The 22,986-nt window shown below is 36.5% G+C and overlaps 1 protein-coding gene across 1 annotated transcript in view; it reads left to right on the plus strand.

The window, feature by feature from the left end:
* Positions 1-21,971, plus strand: part of XPO4 (exportin 4) — a 121,240-nt gene extending 99,269 nt beyond the window's left edge. Inside the window, exons 14-23 of the mRNA XM_026492962.4 lie at positions 1,819-1,978; positions 2,463-2,632; positions 3,436-3,610; positions 6,354-6,647; positions 7,691-7,871; positions 11,484-11,602; positions 13,087-13,217; positions 13,750-13,867; positions 14,303-14,395; positions 17,003-21,971. Of these exons, the coding sequence (XP_026348747.1) occupies positions 1,819-1,978; positions 2,463-2,632; positions 3,436-3,610; positions 6,354-6,647; positions 7,691-7,871; positions 11,484-11,602; positions 13,087-13,217; positions 13,750-13,867; positions 14,303-14,395; positions 17,003-17,200 (1,639 nt within the window). The 3' untranslated portion in view covers positions 17,201-21,971. The remainder of the gene's footprint in view (positions 1-1,818; positions 1,979-2,462; positions 2,633-3,435; positions 3,611-6,353; positions 6,648-7,690; positions 7,872-11,483; positions 11,603-13,086; positions 13,218-13,749; positions 13,868-14,302; positions 14,396-17,002) is intronic.
* The last annotated feature ends 1,015 nt before the right edge of the window (positions 21,972-22,986 follow it).

Below are 22,986 nucleotides of genomic sequence, written 5' to 3' on the forward strand. Positions count from 1 at the left end.
TAAAAATAATTTTTGATGGTAGATCTCTGTGATTTTTGGCATATAACTTGGAAGAAGTTCAAATAATTAAGGAACCCTGTTATTTTAAAAATGCTTTGCATTTATGTGAATAGGTTTTCTCAGTGTTTCTATTTAAATGAAGAAGGAATCAAAGCAAATTATGCACAACTCTGTCTCATTCTAGCAATAAGTAATATTTTTTCACAGATACATGAACTCATTTGGAAAAACAAAATCCTGCCACATTAATTTCATTCACAAATGCAGAGTTTTATTTTTATGTTTAATAATTTATTTAAATTTGTGTTGTACTTCGCTCAATTATGTACTATTAAGTATTACAACGATAGATAATCCAAAAGATGTTTTAAAACAGTCTTAATGATTACTGGGAAATTTTTTAAATTATATTTCAGTAGCTAGACACATTTGTTTCAGAGAATTGTATGGTGTGATCAGTAAATGAGTATAAAAATGTTTTATATTAAGATAATCTGTGGGGAAATGAAGTTGAAATAAAAATTTAAGGAGAAAAAGAAACAATGTAAAGTTTCCAACTGTTAAAGAAAAACTTGTTTATTTTTCAAATGGATGATGGTGGGTATCAGAACACTGATAATTAAATTCCTGTGTATAAATTTAGAAAGTTACTATAATTATTTAATTCAAATTCTGCTAGACTGCAAGTTATAGCATTTAAAACTATTCATTCTTATGGGAAAAATCTGATACATCAGCCTAAATGTATTGTGAAGTCATGGGATATTTTTGTTCATATCCACCCTAAAATAAGTTTTGAAAATTTGAGCACTTGTGATATAGGGAGTATGTAATACGTAGGGAAGTAGAAACTAGGGGTAGAAACTTAAAAACCACCTGTTTGGTGCACAGGAAGAAATTATTTCAAAACGACAGTGATAAACAGTAGCTAGTACTTTTGAGACATCCAGTTGGATAAATAACTGAAATGTAAGATTTCAGTCATCTTGAGAGCAGTAAGGAAAAGTAGTAGAAGCCAAACTTCAGGTGATTAAAATCCCTGTTTTGGCACGAATATCCATAAAATGGTGTTAAAATGGATTCTTTCAATTACACCCTTTCCTTCTTTGCTTGTTAGCTAAAGTCAAGTTAAATATATATCACTTCTCTCTCCTACTCCCACCCCCAGAACAAAGACTTTTTAACTTAACTGCATATCATGCTCTGTTATTAAAACCACATAGCCATATGAATTACGTAGTGGAGGAGAGGATACTCTCTTAGAGCACATCATTACGGAGATAATTTTTTTAGTGACTTTTTGTTTTAAAATACCATTAAGAATCAAGTTTGTTAGGAAGTATATAGGACAATCGGATTTAGAGAAGAGATTCAGTATTCAAAGCATTCTAGATAAGTCAATTTCTAGATCTTCTAACCTAAAATGACAAATGTATAAAAACAGTGCTAACCCATGGGAGTTTTGAGTAGTGATAACGTGCTGAAGAATGTAGCATTTACTCTGAACTTTTCATTGTATGTATTTCTCCATTTTGAATGTGAAAAACTTCTTTAGATGGTAATGCTGAGACTTGGATGTGGAATACAACTTCCAGGGAAGGTTGTCCCTGTCTGTGACTCTCTGCTTAGTCTTGTTTCCTGCTTCCTGAAAGGTCAGCAGTAAAATGGGGCTTTTGTCTACAGCCCTGTTGATGAAAATTTCAAGTATAGCCTAGCCTAAATTCAGAGAGTTGAGTAACAAAAAAGGGACTTTTAAGAAAATATTAGACAGTCAGTAGATAAATAAAAGAATAAATGACGTCTTTTTTATACCTACAGGCTGTTATCTGCTGTTCTAAGAGTTTCAGAAGTTGAATCTCGAGCAATAAGAGCAGATCTCACTCATCTACTAAGCCCTCAAATGGGCAAAGATATTGTTTGGTTTCTAAAACGCTGGGCAAAGACTTATCTCCTGGTGGATGAGAAACTATACGATCAGGTCAGAATGTAAAACTGACTTCATTTGGGTTTATGATGATGACAGTAATGGGAATGAGAACATTTTTCTTGGTGATTTTCTCATCAAAATGTAACTAAGAGCTGAACATCTTCCACATTGAAGAGAACTGTATGAATGGCGTGCGATTTTAATAACTTAGAGCACATCATTTGATTGAGCTTATTTTAACCATATTAATTTACAATTACTATTGGGAATGGATTAATTTATGTTCTTTGAATTTGGTGTAAATATGTTGGTATGTTAATATGAAAGTAAAGTTGACAGGAAAATCACATTGGAAGATGTAAGTGGATTGAGGATGTCTTTTTTGGACGTAACAGAAATGAATACATTTATAAAATTAATGTGAAGTAAGTTTTCACATTGAGATGCTAATTTCAGTTTGATTTTTCTGTGGATTTTTTTTTTTTTGAAGCTGATCTTTCTTTCTGACTTTAAAATTTTTGTTTTCTCTCTTAAGATAAGTCTGCCATTCAGTACAGCATTTGGGGCAGATACAGAAGGTTCTCAGTGGATTATTGGCTACCTCTTACAAAAAGTCATCAGTAACCTCTCAGTGTGGAGTAGTGAGCAGGACCTTGCAAATGACACTGTGCAGCTCCTTGTCACTTTGGTGGAAAGAAGAGAAAGGTAAGCTGATTATAGGAGGCAGACTCTGTGTGTGTGTGTGTGTGTGTGTGTGTAGTCTTTCAAGTGGCAAACAGTTACATGGTCCTAAGGTCCAGAAAGACCTTGCATTTTGGAGCAGTGTACTTAACAACAACAACATCATATTATTGCTATAAATGCAAATAGAGCTTTCCCATATTACAGTTGAGGATTGTGTTGACTGTTCAAGGATTTGGTATTAAAGAATCTTACAAGAAACATGTTTAATTCAGTAATTTATAGTTTTAAAAACACTTTAATACAGAATAATCTCATTTAATTTTTTTCAGGTATCCTATTCCATTTTAAAGATGAGAAAAACTTGATAATTTAATAATTTTGCAGGTTAGGAGCTTTAGTGTTTTCTACAACTCTGGAGGTGTTTCTCATTTTTCTTACTGCACAGGAATGTGATTGTTACTACTCCTGGCATTGGCTGACTCTTACTTGTTGAGTTATTGTAATTTACCTAGGTACTGTTCCAAGCATTTCATGTACAGTTTTATTTAATCTTAATATCAGACTCAACCATGAGAGTTAGGTCTGTTATTACTGTTGTTATCCCTATTTTACAGATCTGGAAACTAAATAAGAGAGAGTAAAATTTCACATTGTCAAACGACTAATGGGATTTGAGCACAAAATCGTGTGACTCCAAAGTCTATACCAAGTTTACTATACTGTACTCTAAAAACTAGTTAAATTCAGTTACCTTCCATTTTTGTTTGTTTAGTATACATACGATATAAGTAATATATCTTATGTTTTGTTATTTCTGTCTGTAGGGCAAACTTAGTAATTCAGTGTGAAAACTGGTGGAACTTAGCTAAGCAGTTTGCAAGCCGAAGCCCACCTCTGAATTTCTTGTCAAGTCCTGTGCAAAGGACACTGATGAAGGCTCTTGTTTTGGGAGGTTTTGCACATATGGACACAGAAACCAAACAGCAATATTGGACAGAGGTAACAGTTCCCTTTATTTTGATTGCACCCTCTTATATCTTACCCTGTGTGTTGCTGTAAAATACTCTGTGGAGACATTAACATGTCATTCATACCTTTTCTGATACTTTTCTCTTATAATGAATAGGTTAAAGCCTATTATTTTACAAATATCATCTTATAATTTGTCCATATCCGCATACATGATGACTTTGAATATTATCAAGTATTCTGTGGTCGGGCACATTTTTGCCCACAACTCAAATGAGAGCCTAAAGAATCAGTGAAATATCCCCTTGTCTAGAACATGGAGATGCAAATTAACCACTGTAGCAGTTTGCTAGGACTGCTACAACAAAATATCAAAAATTTACAGGTGTAAAAACAGAAATTTATTGTCTTAGAGTTCTATAGACCAGAAGTCCAAGATCAAGGTGTTGGTAGGGTTGGTTCCTTTTGAAGGCTGTGAGGGAGAAGCTGTTCCAGGCCTTTCCCTGAATTTCTGGTGGTTTGCTCGCAGTCTTTGGCATTCCTTACGTTGTAGAAGCATCATCGTAATCTCTGTCTTCACCTTCACATGATATTCTCCATGTGTGCATGTCTGTGTAAAGATACCAGTTGTACTGAGTCAGAGATCCACCCTAATGACCTCTTCTTAATTTAATTGTATCTGCAACAATCCTGTTTCTAAATAAGGCCACATTCTGAAGCACTAGGGAGTTGGACTTCAACATGATTTGAGGGGGACATAATTCAACCACTGTGGACACACTGCCTTATGTAAATTAGCTTTAAATCAGGAACCAAGAGTTATCGGTATATGTAGGTGGATGGCCTATAGTCCTTGTGACAAGAGTGCTCTTAATGTCTGAGAAGGGACACAATAACAGAATTAGGCAGTCATCTGTGATTTCAGACCAGAATTTAAATAATTGTATTATCATATGTACAGCTTTAAGTAGAATTAAGATATCTTCATGAATATGCATTTTCACTCAGAGCAGGACTGATTATCTGAAGTTATGTTCTATGGCAAGAGGAGTTAAAAAAGAGAAAAACAGGCAAGAGCTGTGTGTTGGGCTTGACCCTGTAGAAGAGAGGTTGGCAAATTGGAGCCCACAGATCCAAATCTGGCCTGCTGTCTCTGTGTAAATAAAGTTTTATTGAAACACAGTCACGTTCAATTGTTTACATTTTTATCTCTGGCTGCTTCTGTACTGCAGTGCAATTGTAATTGGAGAGTTAGGCCAGACATGACATGTTCTGCAAAGTCTATATTTACTCTCTGGCCCTTTGGAGACTTAAATTTCATCTTTTGGGGGTGGGGGCAATTAATGAATTGGAAAGAGATGATGATAGTGACAGAATTCTGTGAATGCCATTGACTAAGTCATGTTCTGTGATTCGTGGTTTTTGGAACCTAAATTACTTCAGGAAGTGGTTTGACTCACATATGTTGTGAAGTGATTACTGAAAGAAGTTTAGTCAACATACATCATCTTGTATAGATAGAATAAAGAGCAAAAACAAAAAAATGTTTTTTCTTGTGATGAGAACTGAGGATCTACTCTTTTAACAGTTTTCCTATATTATCATACAGCATTGTTAACTATAGTAACCATGTTGTATATTACACTCCTAGTACTTACTTATACCTGGAAGTCTGTACCTTTCAACTACCTTCCTCCAATTCCCCCTTTACCCACCACCCCCACTCCCCACCTCTAGTAACTACAAATCTTTTCATTTTTTTTTTTAACAAATCTTTTTCTGAGAGTTGGGATTTTCTGTTTTGTTATTTCATTATTTTATTAAAATTCCTCATTTGTAAGTAAGATCATATGATATTTGTCTTTCTTTGTCTGAGTTACTTAACGTATACCCTCAGGGTTCATCCATGTGGTCGCAAATGTGAGGATTTCCTCATTTTTTATGGCTAAATATTCCATTGCATACGTACCACAACTTCGTTATCCATTCATCCATTGATGGACATTCAGGTTGTTTCCATGTCTTGGCCTTTGTAAATAATGCTACAGTGGACGTTGGGGTACAGATGTCTTCTCAAATTACTGTTTTTATTTCCTTTGGATATATTCCCAGAAGTGAAATTACTGGGTCATATGGTAATTCTCTTTTTAGTTTTTGAGGGTCCACAGTGGGCTGCACCAGTTTACAATCCCCACCAGTAGTGCACTGGGGTCCCCTTTTCTCTACATCCTTGCCAACATTTATCTCTTGTCCTTTTGATGATGGCCATTCTAAAAGGCATGAGGTGATGTCATATTGTGGTTTTGATATCTGTTTCCCTAATGACTAGTGTACTGTGTGTTATTTCTTTACATAGGCCAGAAGTTATCATGACCCTCAAAATGGGGGACATAGGGGTGCCTGAGTGGCTCAGTCAGTTGATCGTCCAACTCTTGATTTTGGCTCAGGTCTTGATCTCAGAGTCGTAAGATGAAGACCCTTGTCGGACTCTGTGCTGGATGTGGATCCTGCTTAAGATTTTCTCCCTCCCTCTGCCCCACCCCCTGCTTGTGTGTGTACACATGCTCTCTCTCTCTCTCTCTCAAATAAATAAAATCTTTAAAATGGGGAATGTAACATGTGGTTCAAATATTCTTTGTTTTCAGTGCTTTTTCTGCCTCCAACAGTTTGTAATGCTTTAGAAAGTGAATATTTTTCCAAGTTGAGGAAATAAAGTTGAAACAAATGAAGCATGTAAATTAAACTTTTAGAAAATTATGCTTTACTTTGATAGGTTCTTCAGCCACTTCAGCAGCGATTCTTAAGAGTGATAAATCAAGAAAACTTTCAGCAGATGTGTCAGCAAGAGGAAGTCAAGCAGGAAATCACCGCCACACTGGAGGCCCTGTGTGGCATTGCTGAGGCTACCCAGATTGACAATGTAGCAATTCTTTTTAATTTTTTGATGGACTTCCTTACCAATTGCATTGGATTGATGGAAGTTTACAAAAATACCCCAGAGACAGTCAATCTCATAATAGAAGTTTTTGTTGAAGTTGCACATAAACAGATATGCTATCTTGGAGAGGTAAGCATTTTCTAATTTTATCCATTTAGGATTAGAACTCCTTAAAGTATAACAAAATAACATACTTTAAATTTAATGAATACTATCTGAAATAATATTTTTGTGCCTCCAAAAAAGTTTTCAAAAAGACTTCAGAACTTTTCAGAAGAACTCAGAATTCAGAGGAAGGCTTATTGAAGGAATATAAATTCTTGCCCTAATACTGTTGGTAATCTGTAATTTTTTGAGGTATAATGTTATTCAGTCAAACTCATCCAAAAGAGGAATGTTCGATAAGACAAATTGTAGAAAAGTTTAATCAATGTCTGTTGAAACTCTAAGGCTTCAAATTTTAAATGGCAATTTGTATCTTTGCTTTATAAATCAAATGGATATTTAGATGCTGAATTCTTTTATGATCAGTAAGCAAGGTACATTTTTTAAATCCTGTTTAGAAATTATTTAGAAAGCTATTTTAAAACTGCCTTAAAGGAATATATTTGTAATTGCCTTCAGATTAGCATAAATCTTGTTTTAAACCATTTCATATGGGTTCCTGATTTGTGAATTTTTTTGTTAGATCACAGGCACCTGCTGAAAAGTAAGATTTTACCTTATAAATATTACAAATGTAGTCACAGATACATGACTGAGAGGGCAGGCCATTTCCATTTATTCTGGTGTTTAAGACCACTGTTTGGTACTCTGTGCTTTTCCAAGTTAAACAGTATTAAAACTTGAAATAATAAATGTTATACAAGAAGTTGAAACAGCAGAAGTAAAACAGTTCTGTTGCCAAAGTCTTATTATCTCTCTAGTATGTATTATCAAATGAACAAAAAAATGGATGTCAAATTTTGTTAGGAAAGTGCTAATTTTTAAAATATAACTGCAATCTTTAATATATGCCGTTTCACTTAATGTTTTACAATAGTTTAAAACAACTGTTGGAGCTACTATTGGGATTCAGAGTAAATTTATTAGAATATAGATTCTTTGCGGGTTTATATTTTTTCGCAGCTAAGTTCTGCGTAGTAGTATAATTTATGCACATTCTCTTACAGTCCAAAGCTATGAACCTATATGAAGCCTGCCTTACTTTGCTGCAAGTATATTCTAAGAATAACTTAGGGCGGCAAAGAATAGATGTTACAGCAGAGGAAGAGCAATATCAAGACCTGCTTCTCATTATGGAACTTCTTACTAATCTTCTATCAAAAGAATTCATAGATTTCAGTGATACAGGTAAGATGTAGTGTGATGGTTTTAACTTTGTTTTTATTGTCTTTTTTTTTTAAGCAAAGGAATGTTTTTAAGTGAAATTTTGTGAGGAAGTTCAGTTTACAAAATCATGAATGTTAGTCTCTTTGGTTGAAGCGAAGGTAGGACCAACATCCTTTCCTGCTTGTCTCTTGTCTTATAAGAATAATAGTAATAATATCTTCCATTTATTAGGTTCTTTAAAATGCAAAGCACCGTTCATATCACAATGGCAAGAGATAGGTATCATTGTTATACTCATTTTATAGATGAGGAAATAGGCACAGAGAAAGTCATGTCACTTGCCCACAGATCAATAGCTAGTAAGTTGCAGGACTGGGATTCACATTCCAGCATCTGAATGGGATGCAAGAGGTCAGTCTTTTCTGAGTTATACTTTATTATTATTCTTTTTTAAGATTTTATTTATTTGGGAGAAGGAGAGAGTGAGTGTGAGTGAACATGAGCAGGGATAAAGAGGGGCAGAGGCAAAAGAAGACTCCCCGCTGAGCAGGGAGCCCGATGTGGGGCTTGATCCCAAGTTTCTGGGATCATGACCTGAGCCATAGGCAGCCACTTAACTGAGACACCCACGTGCTCCTGAGTTAACACTTTATTTACTAAATCACTCCCCTATGTCGTCTGATGTAGCTATCCCCAAACTGTAGCACTTTCCAGATTGCAGCTTGGTTGGGAACCCTTGTTGGGTTGGGTAACCCTGAACCCTGGAACTGACAGGCCACACTTGGAAGATCTAACCTAGGGGCTCACAGAGAGCCTGACCTTGGGGAAGTCAGTTAATCTTCCTTTGTTTATTCTGTTAAAGTGGGTGCATAATAAATGCCTTTTGAAATGTCTTAAAGATTAGCTACAAAGTATCATGGTGCCTAGCATTGTTCCTGGCAACCAGAAGGTAAAAGAAAGTTGTTATTACAGGCAAGAACTTTACTAGTAATTAGAACATCATTTATTTGCATAGTTTTCCTTGACTTACCTCTTAACCCACTGTCAACCTTGCCTTAAAACCCAAGGGATCTTGTTTTTTAAGAAAAAAATGAATCCTATTTAGAGCCTCCTTTCATATGTTGTGTAGACATTCATAGTAGTGGGCACTTCTGACATCCTTGTAAGATTCTCTTTCTGAGTTGGGTGCTGTGACATTCCACTTTACCCAAGTACTTGAGATTCTTCTTTCTCTGTTTCCTTTATTGGTTTATTTTCCTTATTCACTGAACAACAGTTTATTGCAATGTCTGCCCTACCCTAGGCACTACCAGTTTTACAGTCCAGAGGGTTTACTGTCCTTCACAGTTAACTAGGGTCCTGCACTTTCCCTCAGTGAATTCATTCTATACCAAAGCCTCAGCTGCCCCTCTATTTCTAGGCCTGGTCTCTCACCAAGTGTTGTTCTTACGTTTTCTGATGTGTTCAGGTTGATGCTTCACCATCCAGGAGTTCTTAACCTTTTCTAGAGCACATGTGCCTTTAAAATCTGAAGTAGTTACTTACTGAGACTTTCCCTTAAAAAGTGTATGTTACACCAGCCTCAGAGTTTTACACAAGGTTAATAGTTGAGTTGTGAACCCTCAGAAACTCAGCTGTAGACTTTCCAGGGCTGTAAAGACTCAGGTCAAGAACCCTGTATTCTGAGGAGTCTGACTCAAAGTTAAGAGCGTGCATTGAAAGGTATGGGGAGGGCTGTTAAAGGTTGTAGAGAGGGAAAGGCACCCTAGTCATCATGTCTGTGGTGCAGTCTGACATTCTAAGCACACATTATATGGACGAATGGCAGGTTTTCACAATAAAAAGGCAAAAAGATTAAAAGAAACAGCATTAGCTGATAAAATAGATGGCAGAAAGGAAGGTGATTATTTTAAGTAATTATTTTTAAAATAAAGATAATTGAGATAAAATAGAAAATACTTTAAATATTATGAAATACAATTAATATAGTAGGTGGGAGATTAAAAGCATAAGCGGACATGCGCCTCTGCTCTATATTCATGAATATAGGAGAGCTTGTGGCTGGAGAGCCGAGTCCCACCAAGCATGAGGCAGGATGTTCTGTACAGTCCTGAGAGCCCTATCTTTTAGGAGCAAGTCCCGGGAGGTGGGTTCCAGGACCAGCCTCCCAGGGCTCCAGAGCAGGCCCAGGCTTCCTGCTGGATGGAATCCAGGTTTACCAGTGCCCGGATTCAGAACATGGGATTCTTCTAGCTGGAGAGGAGACTCTTGGGATGGAAGTTCACAGTTAGGCTAAAAAAGTCATTTTTAAGTAGAAATGCTTTTTTTTTTTTTTTTAACCTCATTTCATTTCTTTTGTTTGTTTGTTATACAAGTAACTTGTTCTTAATAGAAAAATTTAAAAGGGCAGAGATAGAAAAATCACCCATTCTTTGACATAATCTACAATCAAGTACAAATGGCACTGTGGTCATTTCCCTTCTGGTTATTTTGTACAATTTTGTGATTGTACTCTAAATATAATTTTATATTCTGTCTTTTTTTGTTAATGTGTTGTTAGCCTTTTACTTGTCATTAAAATTTTTCAGGACCTTTCATGGCTACATGGTATTCCACATTTTGGAATTTAACCTGATTCCCTAATACTGGACATTTGGAATATTTATGATTTTGCTGTTATAAATGGTGATGCAGCAATCACTTCTGTGGACAAATCTCTGTCTGAATTTCTGGTTATGTCTTTAGTACATACAGTGCTGAAGAGGCTCTTAATGTATTACTTTTGAAGATAACTGTTACACTATATCCTCACCAGCATTTAAATGTTATCATTTGAAAGTCATTTTTAAATTCATGAATCAGAAGTAGTATCTTAAAAATTTGCATTGTTTCATTAATGAGTAGAATGAACTGTTTCTCTTTTTCTTTTTTTTTTAAGGTTTTTTTTTTTGAAGATTTTATTAATCTATTTGAGAGAGAGTATGTGAGAGAGAGAGCACAAGTAGGGGGGAAGGGGTAGAGGAGAGGGAGAAGCAGACTCCCCCCTGAGTAGGGAGCCCAGTGTGGGGCTTGATCCCAGGACCCTGGGTTCATGACCTGAGCCAAAGCCAGGCGCTTAACTGACTGAGCCACCCAGGTGCCCGAATGAACTGTTTTTCACTGGGCTTCTGATTTTTGTTAGATGTTTGTGGATTTTGCTCACTCACCTATTTAGGTCTTAGGAGGACTCTTAATTTGTGTGCATATTTTATGGCTTAAGGATAATAACCCTTTTACATATTGGTAGTTATTTTTTAACTGCTTTCTTTTTTCTGTAACATTTTAATTTCTATATTTTCCCCCATTGCTTTACAGCATAGAAAAATTTCACACACCTGAGATAAAATAAATATTACTGTGGAAATTGTTTAACTTACGGTAACTTAACTTAGTGTATCAGTGGAATAGGTTGTACTTTACTTTTATCATTGTAGAATAATAATGTAAACACAGAATGTCTGCATCAAGTACTCAGAGACCCTAAAAGTAAAATACAAAAGGATGACCCAGGGTAAGACAAGGATAGAACCAACTCTGTTGGTTTATTGATGTTGCAATTCTAAGACTGCCTTTTTTTCCTTTTTTTCCCCATAGATGAAGTATTCAGAGGACATGAGCCAGGGCAAGCGGCAAACAGGTCTGTGTCCGCAGCTGATGTTGTTTTATATGGAGTGAACCTAATTCTGCCTCTGATGTCACAAGATCTGTTGAAGGTAATTGAAGACAGTGAATGTGAACATCCAGAGTGTGTATGTCTGGAGTTAAAAGATGTTTTAGACAAAAATATACCTCTGATTCACTTAAGGGGGTATAAATACCTGCTTATCTGTTAAGTACACGTGAAAACTAGAATTTTAGGTTTCCACTGGATGTCGTTCGCACTCGTGGATGCAGCTCAGTGTGCAGCTCATGCCCTCATTTAATCCTGCCCAAGAGTCCTGTGTTCGCTGATAATCAGTGACAGAAAAAAAACTGGTTCTTTTAGAAACTTAGTTCTAATGGTGGCAGTTCTGATTCCCTCATCATTTGTCACTAAGCAACTTAAGTTATATGTTTGGGTGTATTCCACTGATACTTTTGAACATCGTTCTCAGATTTGAGGGATTGAGCCATAGAAGGCATTTTCTAGCCACCCCATGTAGAAATGGGATGGTAAGAAACCAAGACTACCACAGTTTTTAAATTTCCTCGTGTCTGGGTTTTCACCAGTCAGTATTGGTGGTGATGAGGTTGCCTTTTCTTCTTTCTTTAATTATCGCAGGGGAGGGGAGTTTCTTTCGTGAGTTGTCACAGAGGGTGAGGGTGGGGACAAAGACGTGGATGGGAAGGAAGTGGGAAGTGTGTGTGTGCGCGCATGTGTGGAGCTCACACAAGGTAGAGTGGGAGAGAGAAAGAGAAGTCTGTTGTGGGAAGGAAGAATATAGAGGTTGAGAAGTGGCTGGAAGTTGCAGTTAAGAGTAGGAGGTGCTGCCAGATTCCCACAGAGTGGGCCGGGACCGCATGCTTCTTTCTTTGAGATAGGTCTTTGGGAGAAGATTCTGACCTGTGAGCCGAGTATTCATGTAGCCACCAGTAGTATGGGGACGTTTAGTAAGCTCTGTATATTGCTTTGCCTTTAGGGTTCTTTTGGTTTGGGTTTGAGGTTTTTTGCTCATTAAACAGACCATTAAACAGTTAGATGGTGTATTTTCATAAGTAAAGTTAAAGTGTTCATTGCCTACTTTTTACTTCAGTTTTCCAGGACTATCAGCCAACTTTTAGAAGTGTGAAGGAGTGAATATTCTATTCTGTACATAATCTTAACAATTTGTATTACCTTCTTATATTTTTCTAACATGCTGGAATGCAAATAAACACATTTGCAAAAGGGTTTTACTCATAGGTCATTTAATAATTTGAAATTTGGCTGTTTTGTCTACTTTTTCAAGGTAAACAGACTATCTGGAATTGGCTGTAGCTTTTATTAACTGTCTGGAAGATAATTGTTTCTACTGTGTATTATTTTTGTGTACTAAAATATTCCCTTTATTATAACTTATTTTTACATTTAATTAAGTCTTCATGTTTTCTATATCTTGAATATGTTTTAAAGAAATCATTATACTTTAAGTTTGTTGGTTATTATTTTATTTTACTGCATTAATGAAAACAAATTAGATATCAGTAAGCAACTAAATATTTAATATTTCTTTTTCAGTTTCCAACCCTTTGTAATCAGTACTACAAATTAATCACATTTATCTGTGAGATTTTTCCTGAGAAAATACCACAGCTTCCTGAAGATCTTTTTAAAAGTCTAATGTACTCTCTAGAACTAGGAATGACATCATATCCTTTAAATGAACATATTTGTCACTTGGGGAAAAAGATCTTACATAAAGAAAAGTTTTTAAAATTTGTGTTTTTAATTTTTTGTGTGTGGTTTAGTTTTATTTCTTAAGAAAGAAGTCATCTCTCTAACTACCTTAATTCTGTGTTTCTTTCGTTAGTTTGCCTCACCTTGTTCTCCTTTCACAGGTCCCAGAGGCGTTTGACTCCTGGTCCCAAAGTCATTCTTTCATTAAGAGCCCCAATTAGTAATGTCATATACTGTTGCTGAGTCTCTGATCTTAGCTACCTGATAGTAGGGAATAACAAGGCTTTTTATCGGTTGTGTCCTCATGATCAGAAACACTAGAAATCTACAACCCAAGACCCTCTCAGAAACACTGGAAACCTTTTCCCATAATGCTGTACAGACATATTGCACACTAACCTCCTCACTTACTTGTATTCAGTCCTAGAATTTGATAATAGCTATAACTTTTTAATCTTTTATAAGTCAAATATATCTAGTTTGTCCCTTGACGTTCGTGATCAGAATGAGTTCGGAGGTTTGCCAGCTTTGCCTGGAAGCTTTGACACCATTAGCTGAACAGTGCGCTAAAGCACAAGAAACAGACTCACCACTTTTTCTAGCAACACGGCACTTTCTTAAGGTAAGATGTTTGGGTGGCCTGTCCCGAAACCATCTGCTTTAATAAGTATGGTCAGTGCATGTAACTCTTCATTCAAATGAGGAAATGCTTACATCATTGATAAATCAGGAAATCATTACTCTTTGTTCACCGCACTTTCTGGAGGTCAATTCCCTGGATACATTATTCTTTGCTTCTACTGTGCGTTCTTGAAACTTGATGTGGTAAAGGCAGCAGGGAACTTGGTCATTTGATGATTTCATACATCACAGCAAGGGGTAACATCTGTACGTTATGGTTGGAATTTTAAAAAACTGTTTTCTTTAATTTTCAGATTTATTTAATAAATAAGAACAACTACCACCCCTCTTTTTCTTTTCTGGAATGGGGAGGGGCTAGAAGAATGTATGATCATCATATATTTTTATTTAAAGGTTTTATGTTGTGTACTTTCAGCTGGTTTTTGATATGCTGGTTTTGCAAAAGCACAACACAGAGATGACCACTGCAGCCGGTGAAGCTTTCTACACGTTGGTGTGCTTGCATCAGGTACTGGACACAAGTCTCTTCATGGGACTCTTCTCATTTTTTTAGCAGGGAGATTATTCATGCAGAGAGTGGGACTTTAATGCCTCCAGTTCTTAGAGAATCTGTGACTCATTGCTTCAGTTCTGTTTCAGTGAGGCTGTTATTTCTTTACTTCCTTGTCAGCTTTGACTTTCTGTGTTTTTTGACAATCTGTCAGTTAATAAAGACTTTTTCCTTTCTCCACTGTTGTGAATCATCCTTTGCATTGATTGCTCCCCTAAAGCTTGTCCTTAAACAGGTGTGCTAGGAACCAGGAATCAACCTGAAAGAATAGTAGTGACATGGTTTCTGTCCTTGAGGAACTCGCAGTTTTGTAAGGGAGACCAGATGAGTAAGACTTGGGACCCAGAGGAGTCTGCCTTAAGAAAGCATGGAAATCAACAGTGTGTATTTCCTTTCATAGTAAGCAAAGTATATTACTTCATATTACAGTATGGAGAAGAGTATATTGTTTCATTTTATTTTGTTCAGCCTTTAAAGACTCTGAAGTGCTCACTCAACTGTTTGGGGTTAACGTAACGGAAGAAAAGTTACGCTAGCTCACCTGTCCCTTCCCTATTCCAGTAGAGTAGGTACCCATCAAGTATATGAGAGGAACCATATTGGGTCATCAACTGCCTCAGTTTCCCAACACTCCTCCCCCCCGCTTTTTTTTTTTTGTCTCTCCACCCCTACCACCAAGCACATGTAAATGTCCTGTATGACTAAGTGATTGACTTTCTTTTTTTGTTGTTTAATTAAAAAGCTTTGGCTTTTTTTTTTTCCTTGTATAGAGTCGATAGCATTTGCTGTGAGTGGCACTCAGGGTTTGATTTTTTTTTTTACCTTTGTAATAAAGATAGGATTTTTGAGGCCTGTCATACTACTTAAAGACTCCCTGTAGACTTCCTGTACCATCTGCTTCCCAAGCTGAAGGTACTCTGGGACTTCAGTTCTTGCTGTGCTCTGGAGGTAGTGCTTTCTGCAGATGGTGCCCAACTCAGGTCTGTGGCCTTTCGCTCCCATCTTACTTCCTTGTTGCTTACTAGGAAGATAGGCTTCTTGTCCCCATAGATGTAAGCCATTGCATTCCACTCGTCTTTTTTAAAAAAACCATATTTACACATTATAGAAAAGAGAGCAAGGCTTTAGGTTTGGCTAGTATAATATCTCACTGGGTCTGGCCCCAGAGCGACTGCCGTTTCTTTTGAACAGGGAAATGATTTGAGTTTATACTTATTCCTCTGTGAGCAGGTCTGTCCCTTGGATAGAATATTTAGGGTGGCCATCCTGGTTCCATGCTTGTGGGTCAGAGAAGGCATACTATCCCTTACTCTTCCTTTCCAGATATAATTAACATTTCATTTCACCATTTTGGTCTATCATGATATCCCAAGAAGCTAATGAAAAATAGTGTCAGACCAACTTTTTCTTTTTTCTTTTTTTCAAGAGAGCTTATCTTGTAAAGCTGTTTTCGTTGAATGTCCCTTAACCCCATACCTACTCCTCTGTATAAGGCTTTATTATAGAGGGCATTAAAAATAGAAGCACTACACATACACCCCCACCCCAGCTCCCCAGTGTTCCTGTATTTCTTATGGTCCTTCTCCTGCCCTTTTTCCCAGAGCCACTGGGTCCATTACTGGTTCAGAACTACATTTGCTTTTTCAAAGTGTTCTACTTCCACCTTGAGAAAGGACTGAAATACATTCCTCCCACTATGCCACCTCCTCCAAAACAACTCCTGTCTGCCTTTGTGTGAATCTGCTGTCTTCAGAACTGTGTTGACAAGATGTCTATATAAACCTCTGGCAAACCTTTGAAAGTCAGGTTGCAGACTTAGGTTATATATAAAATGCAAAATAAATATGAATAATGTGCTTGGAAAACAGAAGAGACGACACAACAAAGTTGGTATTCGTATGAGTTCTGGAGCCAAGCAGCCTGGATTCTTGCTTAAAAGCAGTGCGGTCTTGGCCATATTACTTAATCTCACTGTATGTAAAAATTTCCATGTGTGAAACAGGAGTTTAAACAGTACCTACTGGGGTGCCTGGGTAGCTCAGTTGATGGGGCGGCTGCCTTCGGCTCTGGTCATGATCCCAGTGTCCTGGGATCAAGCCCTGCATCGGGCTCCCTGCTCAGCGTCGAGCCTGCTTCTCCCTCTCTCTCTGTCTGCTGCTCTTCCTACTGTACTCTCTCTGTATCTCTCTGTCAAATAAATAAATAAAATCTTAAAAAAAAGAAAAGAAAACTTAAAAAAAATAAATAAACAGTACCTACCTCATGGGATTGCTATAAAAAGTGAGTTACTAATGAATGGAACAGTACCTGCAATATAGTAAACTTTCAGTAAATGTTAACCACTAAAAAGAGTTGTGATCATTTCACAGTGTATTCAAATATGGAATTATTATGTACACCTGAAACTAATATAATGTTATATGACAGTTACACTGTAATATAAAAGAAAAAAAGAGCTGTCAGACCCTGCCTTTCAGAATCCCACAATCTAGTACCTGACATGATCTACTTGTGTGACATTTGAGGAAGATAAATGTTCTTATGTGTACTTTATCTCTTCAATAGGCCGAATATTCTGAATTGGTTGAAACATTACTGTCAAGTCAACAAGACCCAGTTATTTACCAGAGATTAGCAGATGCCTTCAACAAGCTCACTGCAAGCAGCACTCCTCCTACGCTGGATCGGAAGCAGAAGATGGCCTTCCTAAAGAGTTTAGAAGAATTTATGGCAAATGTTGGTGGTCTGCTTTGTGTAAAATAAACAACAAAACTTTATGCTTAATTTAGATCCTTTCTGCAAAGTGCACTGAATTGCTAAAAGCTGACTTGAGTCTTGTCCTGTTCTTCAGTTCTTTGGCCGTTTTGGATTTCGGAGAGCCTGAAAGTTTGATATGTAATGCAGTAAAACAGGAGAGGTCACCCTTGAATCAGCTTCTGCTGTTGGGTGTTAGCCACAATCTGTCATATATGTCTTGTAGATTTTGAATGGTGATTTAAGATTTTCAGTTCCATATATGTGCAAACAGATATGGGCACCATGAAATGCATATTCAGTGCCTTTTTCCCCCTTTATCAAAACATTAGGTGGCTAGCCAAAGTTTAGAATTTTTGTTAAGTTAAATATTAGATGGACGTATGTTCCCCATTGTTTCTCAAAATGTTGTCCATAGATCACCTGCATCACTCGAGAAGCTGGTTGGAAAGGTAGATTCTTGGGCCCAACTATAGATCCTCAGAGTCAGAATTTCTGTGTGTTGGGCCTTGGATTCTTCATTTCAATAAGCTCCTCCCCTCTGCCACCCCAAAAGTTTTTAATCAATGCAAAAGACATTGGAAACTCCTAAGAGGTTTTGTGCTTTCAGACTTTTCCTCCCTTTGATGTTGAGGTTTGTAACTGAGCAGGAAGAAGACACACCGGGTGTTTGTTGGCTTCTTGTAGCACACGCTCTCACTCTTTCTTTTTTGTAACATCAGCCTGGTGTCGCAGGTTTTGTGTAATACAGGTCTCTAATCATACTCTGATGCCTGAACTTGAGGAGGAAAATACGTGTATATTTTTGTTCCATAAAAAGAACTTTAGGAACTGTAGCCATTTCATTGCCTTAATTTTAAGAAGAAAATACAAAAAAGAGCAGATTTGTTTTAGTAAGAAATCAAGTCTTGATGCTTCAGAGTTGGTTTAGGGTGTTAGCTGCTATGAACCTGGTGCCCTTTTGATTGTGTATTTATGTGGGTTTATGAGTGAAATGAAAGGCTCATTCATATGTAGTCTAACTTTTTGAGTATGTTTCTCTTCAGCCATGTAGCCCATGGCTAATAATCTACTCTGAATGGCTTGCTTAAGCAATAACTATTTTAAAGGATGTGAATTACTGATTCATACAGACTATTATACATTGGGGCATTAGGGGCAATAATTATGCTAGAGTGGACGTTCTCCTCATTTCACAGGAGCCATGTAAATTTAATTTAAGAGATTAAAAAATTCCTATTTAGATCCTCTAGTTTGATTTTTCTAATCAGGACTTTTGTACTGCTGCCATGCTCCCCTTAATTCTGTGTGCCAGCTTAAATTATGGAAATGAAAGCTAATTTATAAACTGCAGGCATATGAAACTCTGCCCACCTCAGTGTCAGAAATCCCACAGCACAGTGACAGAGGACTTTGGTGCAGGCGCACTCTGAAACTGTGCTTCCAAGGGGTGGGCTTCTCCTTCTGCTGTGTTCTTGACACCTACACGCTCAACTGTCCTTCGAATGTAGTGTTCACATCCGAATTGCATATAGTATGTGCACCTTCACATGCGATGCTGTGCAAAACTTTGTGTAACTCTGTGCTACTAACAGTTATAGTTAACAAAACTGGAGCATTGAAATTACACCCACCCTGTGCATGTGACATTAGACACGAGTGGAATGCAAAGCCTAGGACCATAACTTTGTGAGGAACATTATTACTCTTAATTCCATCACTATTGAGTAACAATCAAGGTGGAGCAGAAACATCTTAAAGACAGCTAGGAAAAACCTAATACCACTCTTCGTGAAATACACATATTGTATTTTTAAAAACACTTTGAACAAGTGCATTTATTTTTAGATTTCTTCTTCTTTTTTCCCCTTAACTTGAAGTCCGATGTGGCATTGTTCCTTGGTGTTTTATGTTTCCCAGCTCCCTCATGCTTTCTCAGTAGTTGTGAGCTGTGCGTGTATCTGTGTTCGGTAATTATAGTCCCTTTGCCAAAGGACGCTGAAATACACAGCTGACTGCGTAGGTCTGCTGGCCATGAAAAACTATAATCAAATTGTTAAAAGTAAAGATGAGTAGGAAAGAAATGCCTTGTTAAATAAAAAGGCATCAGTACTTAGTAACTTTTCTCTAGACAGAAATGTATCTGCTGAATTGGCCCAGATGTTATTACAATACTGCAATTTCATTAGGTCAGTTTCAGTTAAAGTGAGATTTACTTCGGACTGGACCAAATGATACTTAGGTATCGCCAGAATGTTGATTAGTGGCAAACTGGGGGAAAACAGCCGCCACCATTTTCTAGATAATGGGGATGCCACTTTAATTGCAACGGCTAAGACTTCTTTTCAGGGTGTTTGTGTATGTTTGCCTGATTGAATATTTGTTTAGTTTGGGTCTTTTATTTTACTTTGTCCAGTGTTTTGTCTTTAAAGCTCTTTGGTTTTTGGGCTTTTTGTTTTAATGCTCTTGGCCCAAAGGATGTTAAGAACACTGCTTTCATTCTGGTAAATTGACTCTTGCTAAACTAAGTTGTTTAAAGAGTTTTAAAAACACAAACATTTAGTTGTGCCCCCCCTTTTTATATGTTAAAGGGACACTGTCAAAGATACGATTTTTAGAATTTTGTGTTTTATGAAATTTCTGTTGCTCATATATTTCTTGTTTTATTTTCCTTGCCCATTTGTTTCCCAAAGGCATAGTCTCTACAGATCCCAAGGCACAATCACTAGGAACTTGGTCCTTTGACAGTTTGTATCCATATAACAGCACCCGTTAACTGTATTCTTGTAGCTCTGTTAAAAGGATTAGTTTGTTTTTACAGTCCTTCTGGGTGGGTGGCTGCCTGGGTAGCTAAACCATTTGGCAGTATTTGACAGTGTCCTTCTCAACACGGTTATCCGGGTCTTTCTGCCTTGCTGTCTCTTCATCTGTTGGAAGACAGGGGAGGGCATGTTAATTTAACATCACTGCGTTGAGTTTTTTTGTCTTGTATAAAGTGTGACATGTAAAACAAACTGCAATATTTTTCAAATTTTAAGAATTTAGTCTTATTTCATTGTAAACTATGTATCTAATTATATTACATTACTCTGTTCAGATATGATGGTTACTACCTTTTTTTTTTCAGTTTTCACTTCATAACCAAGCATCTCTATTATAACTTCCACTCAGCCAGCAATGTTTAACACTCCCTTTACTGTCTTTGATTGAACTTTCTCTTTTACCAAGATGTCACGTCTTTGTCTTTCTAATATCACCATATGTCCCATTTCAGTTAATACTTGTATGAATCCCTCAAGTATTGAAGGGAATTAGTTTTCAGTTTCAAGGATTTCAGGTTTGAGTATCCTAGTATTTGGTGTCAGTTGAACCCTTAAAAAACCCTTTTGTCTGTTACAGTTTTAATTGTTTCTGTTTGCCACTTCCGTTATTAGCAGTGGTTGTCGTTAGACCTTATAAGGTAGCTGTCTCTGATGGATAATTATCATTTTTGGTTCCTGAATAAAATATTAGCTGGTAAGGCAGAAGGAACCTCCATACTTCTTAGTGGTTTTTTTTTTTTTTTAAACAGAATAAGGAACTGATTTGGATAAAAGTTTTTAAACGTAATTTTCTGTAAATTCTTCTACAAAACAGCATAGCTGATTTGAGGATGTAATAATGTTTTAAATTATTTTAAAATGCAAATGGGTATTCTCTGATTTGGTAAAACACTGCATTTAAGAATTCTTTAAAAATTGATTTTCTAAAATTAAAAAATGTCCAGATTAGGTATATTGCTGAGCTCAAATTGATTTGAAGTGCCCTGGTGAAAGCTGAAGTTTAAATATTTAAATTTAGATGTGAGAAATGTGAAATATTCTTGACTGATGATAATGGGAACCCATAACATACTTAGCCAAAGAATATATTTGGTTCAGGTGAAGACCTAACAGTGGGCATCCATTCTTTTTTTAAAGAGGATGGATGAAGCGATGTGTTTCTGGCCTGTAGCTCTCTACTTTGGAAAGACTGAAATATTCTATGACAGCTTCAGTGGTGATTGGGAAGTGCAGCTGGCACATTATTAGACTTCTGAGACTCACACCAAAAACCATCTTCACCCACCTCACCCACTGGGGTGCTCTTCATTTACTCCCAGGCCTTCCCACCAGTGGAGAGATTTTTGTTTTCTCTTTTTCAGTCTATATTGTTAGGCCTCTTAGCTATTAGGAGTTGTCAGATGTGTGCTAATAGCTAATTTTCCTAGGCTGAAATTAAAAATACTGCATCCGCACTATGTACCTGACGGGGATCTGACCTCAAGTGTGTTCTGAGCCCGGACTTCCTGGCGTGGTGTCTTTTTTGCCACACAAGATTATGACAAATTACAAATACTGGTATTGTGATTTGGTTCTCTGTACAAAGAAAGAAGCTCCATGCAGTGAGTTTGTGGTTTAATGGTCACAAAATGTTAGCACTGCTACCATTCAGCACGTGTAAAATTTTTTAAATTTATAAATATTAAAATTTTAAACTTACACTAAGACTTTTCAGTTTTTTTAAGAGACCCAGGGATGAGTGTACTGTTTAAATATTTACCTCTATTAACATTACTAATGAAGGTATAAAGTTGCATTTAATTTTTCAAAAGATGCTACAGTATGATTTTAGGAAATAAATCAAGGCCATGTATTGAGCCAGTTACAAGCTGAATATCAAATTGATAAAATTTTATTTGTATTTTTTAAATCCATAAATGGGAGTTAAATGTGTCTTTTCACTAAATATTTTTATTACATTTTTTTTTGACCATGTGTGATTTGTTCATCGGTATTTAGCTAGACTGTTTTATGAAGCTTATTGAAATGGTGCTAGTTCATTTACAGTCAATCATAGGATGTTTGACACTGGGGACATTACACAATCATAAAATAATTTTGAATAAAAAACATGAGATATAGCTGTATAGATAAAATAGAGAGTTGTATTACCCTCTGGGAGAACACCCAAACCCTAATAGAGTATTCAGAATTCAGAAAGAAAAAGTTTTGTTTATATTCTGTATTATTGAGCATATTTATTTTTTTATTTCACCTCATGATCTTGGAAACATTTTCAGAGTTATTAGTTAAATCGCTGGATTTGGGCATATTTGTAGTAAATATTTTTAGTAGTTCGGGTCATTCCTTTCGGCCTTTCAGGAGAAGTGGAGAATTACCATCCTGCTCTGTGTTAGACTTACAGACTTTGACGCTTTACCCAATCTTTAATCTTATAAACATGCACAGTGGAAAATTAATTTTTTTAAGAAAAGGAAATGCTTGAAATATATTTATTTTAAACTTGATTTTGCTTTGAATATTCATTGATTTTTAATGGTACTTCTTAGGTTATGTTGAAATTTGATTCTGCTGCAAGGGTGAATAAAGAAAAAGCAGGTTGTTTAAGAGGCAGAGTAAGCAGAGTACATGTTGAGTTTTTGTTTCACCTTCTTTCATTATTAAGGGGGAACCTTCGGCACAGGCTAATCACCTGTCATTTGAAGAGAGCCATAGATGATTTTAAAGATCCCATATATAAAAATTAGTATTTTTTATAAGTCATCGTTAATGGTTCTCTTTAAAAATACAGTCAGTTTGTGAATAATGCCTTTGGTGCATTGGTTAGATTGTGTGACATTTTTGTGTTTTAAGCATTGCATCCCAGATTGAGTCTTGTGCATTCTTTGTAATCTCAAATGGCAGTTCAGTTTGACTTTCTTTTAAAACTAAGTGGAAGTAAAGGCATGTTCAGTGAAACTAAGAGAAAATCTT

This window comes from Ursus arctos, unplaced genomic scaffold (genome assembly GCF_023065955.2).
Source record: "Ursus arctos isolate Adak ecotype North America unplaced genomic scaffold, UrsArc2.0 scaffold_10, whole genome shotgun sequence".
In the NCBI taxonomy this organism is placed as follows: Eukaryota; Metazoa; Chordata; class Mammalia; order Carnivora; family Ursidae; genus Ursus; species Ursus arctos.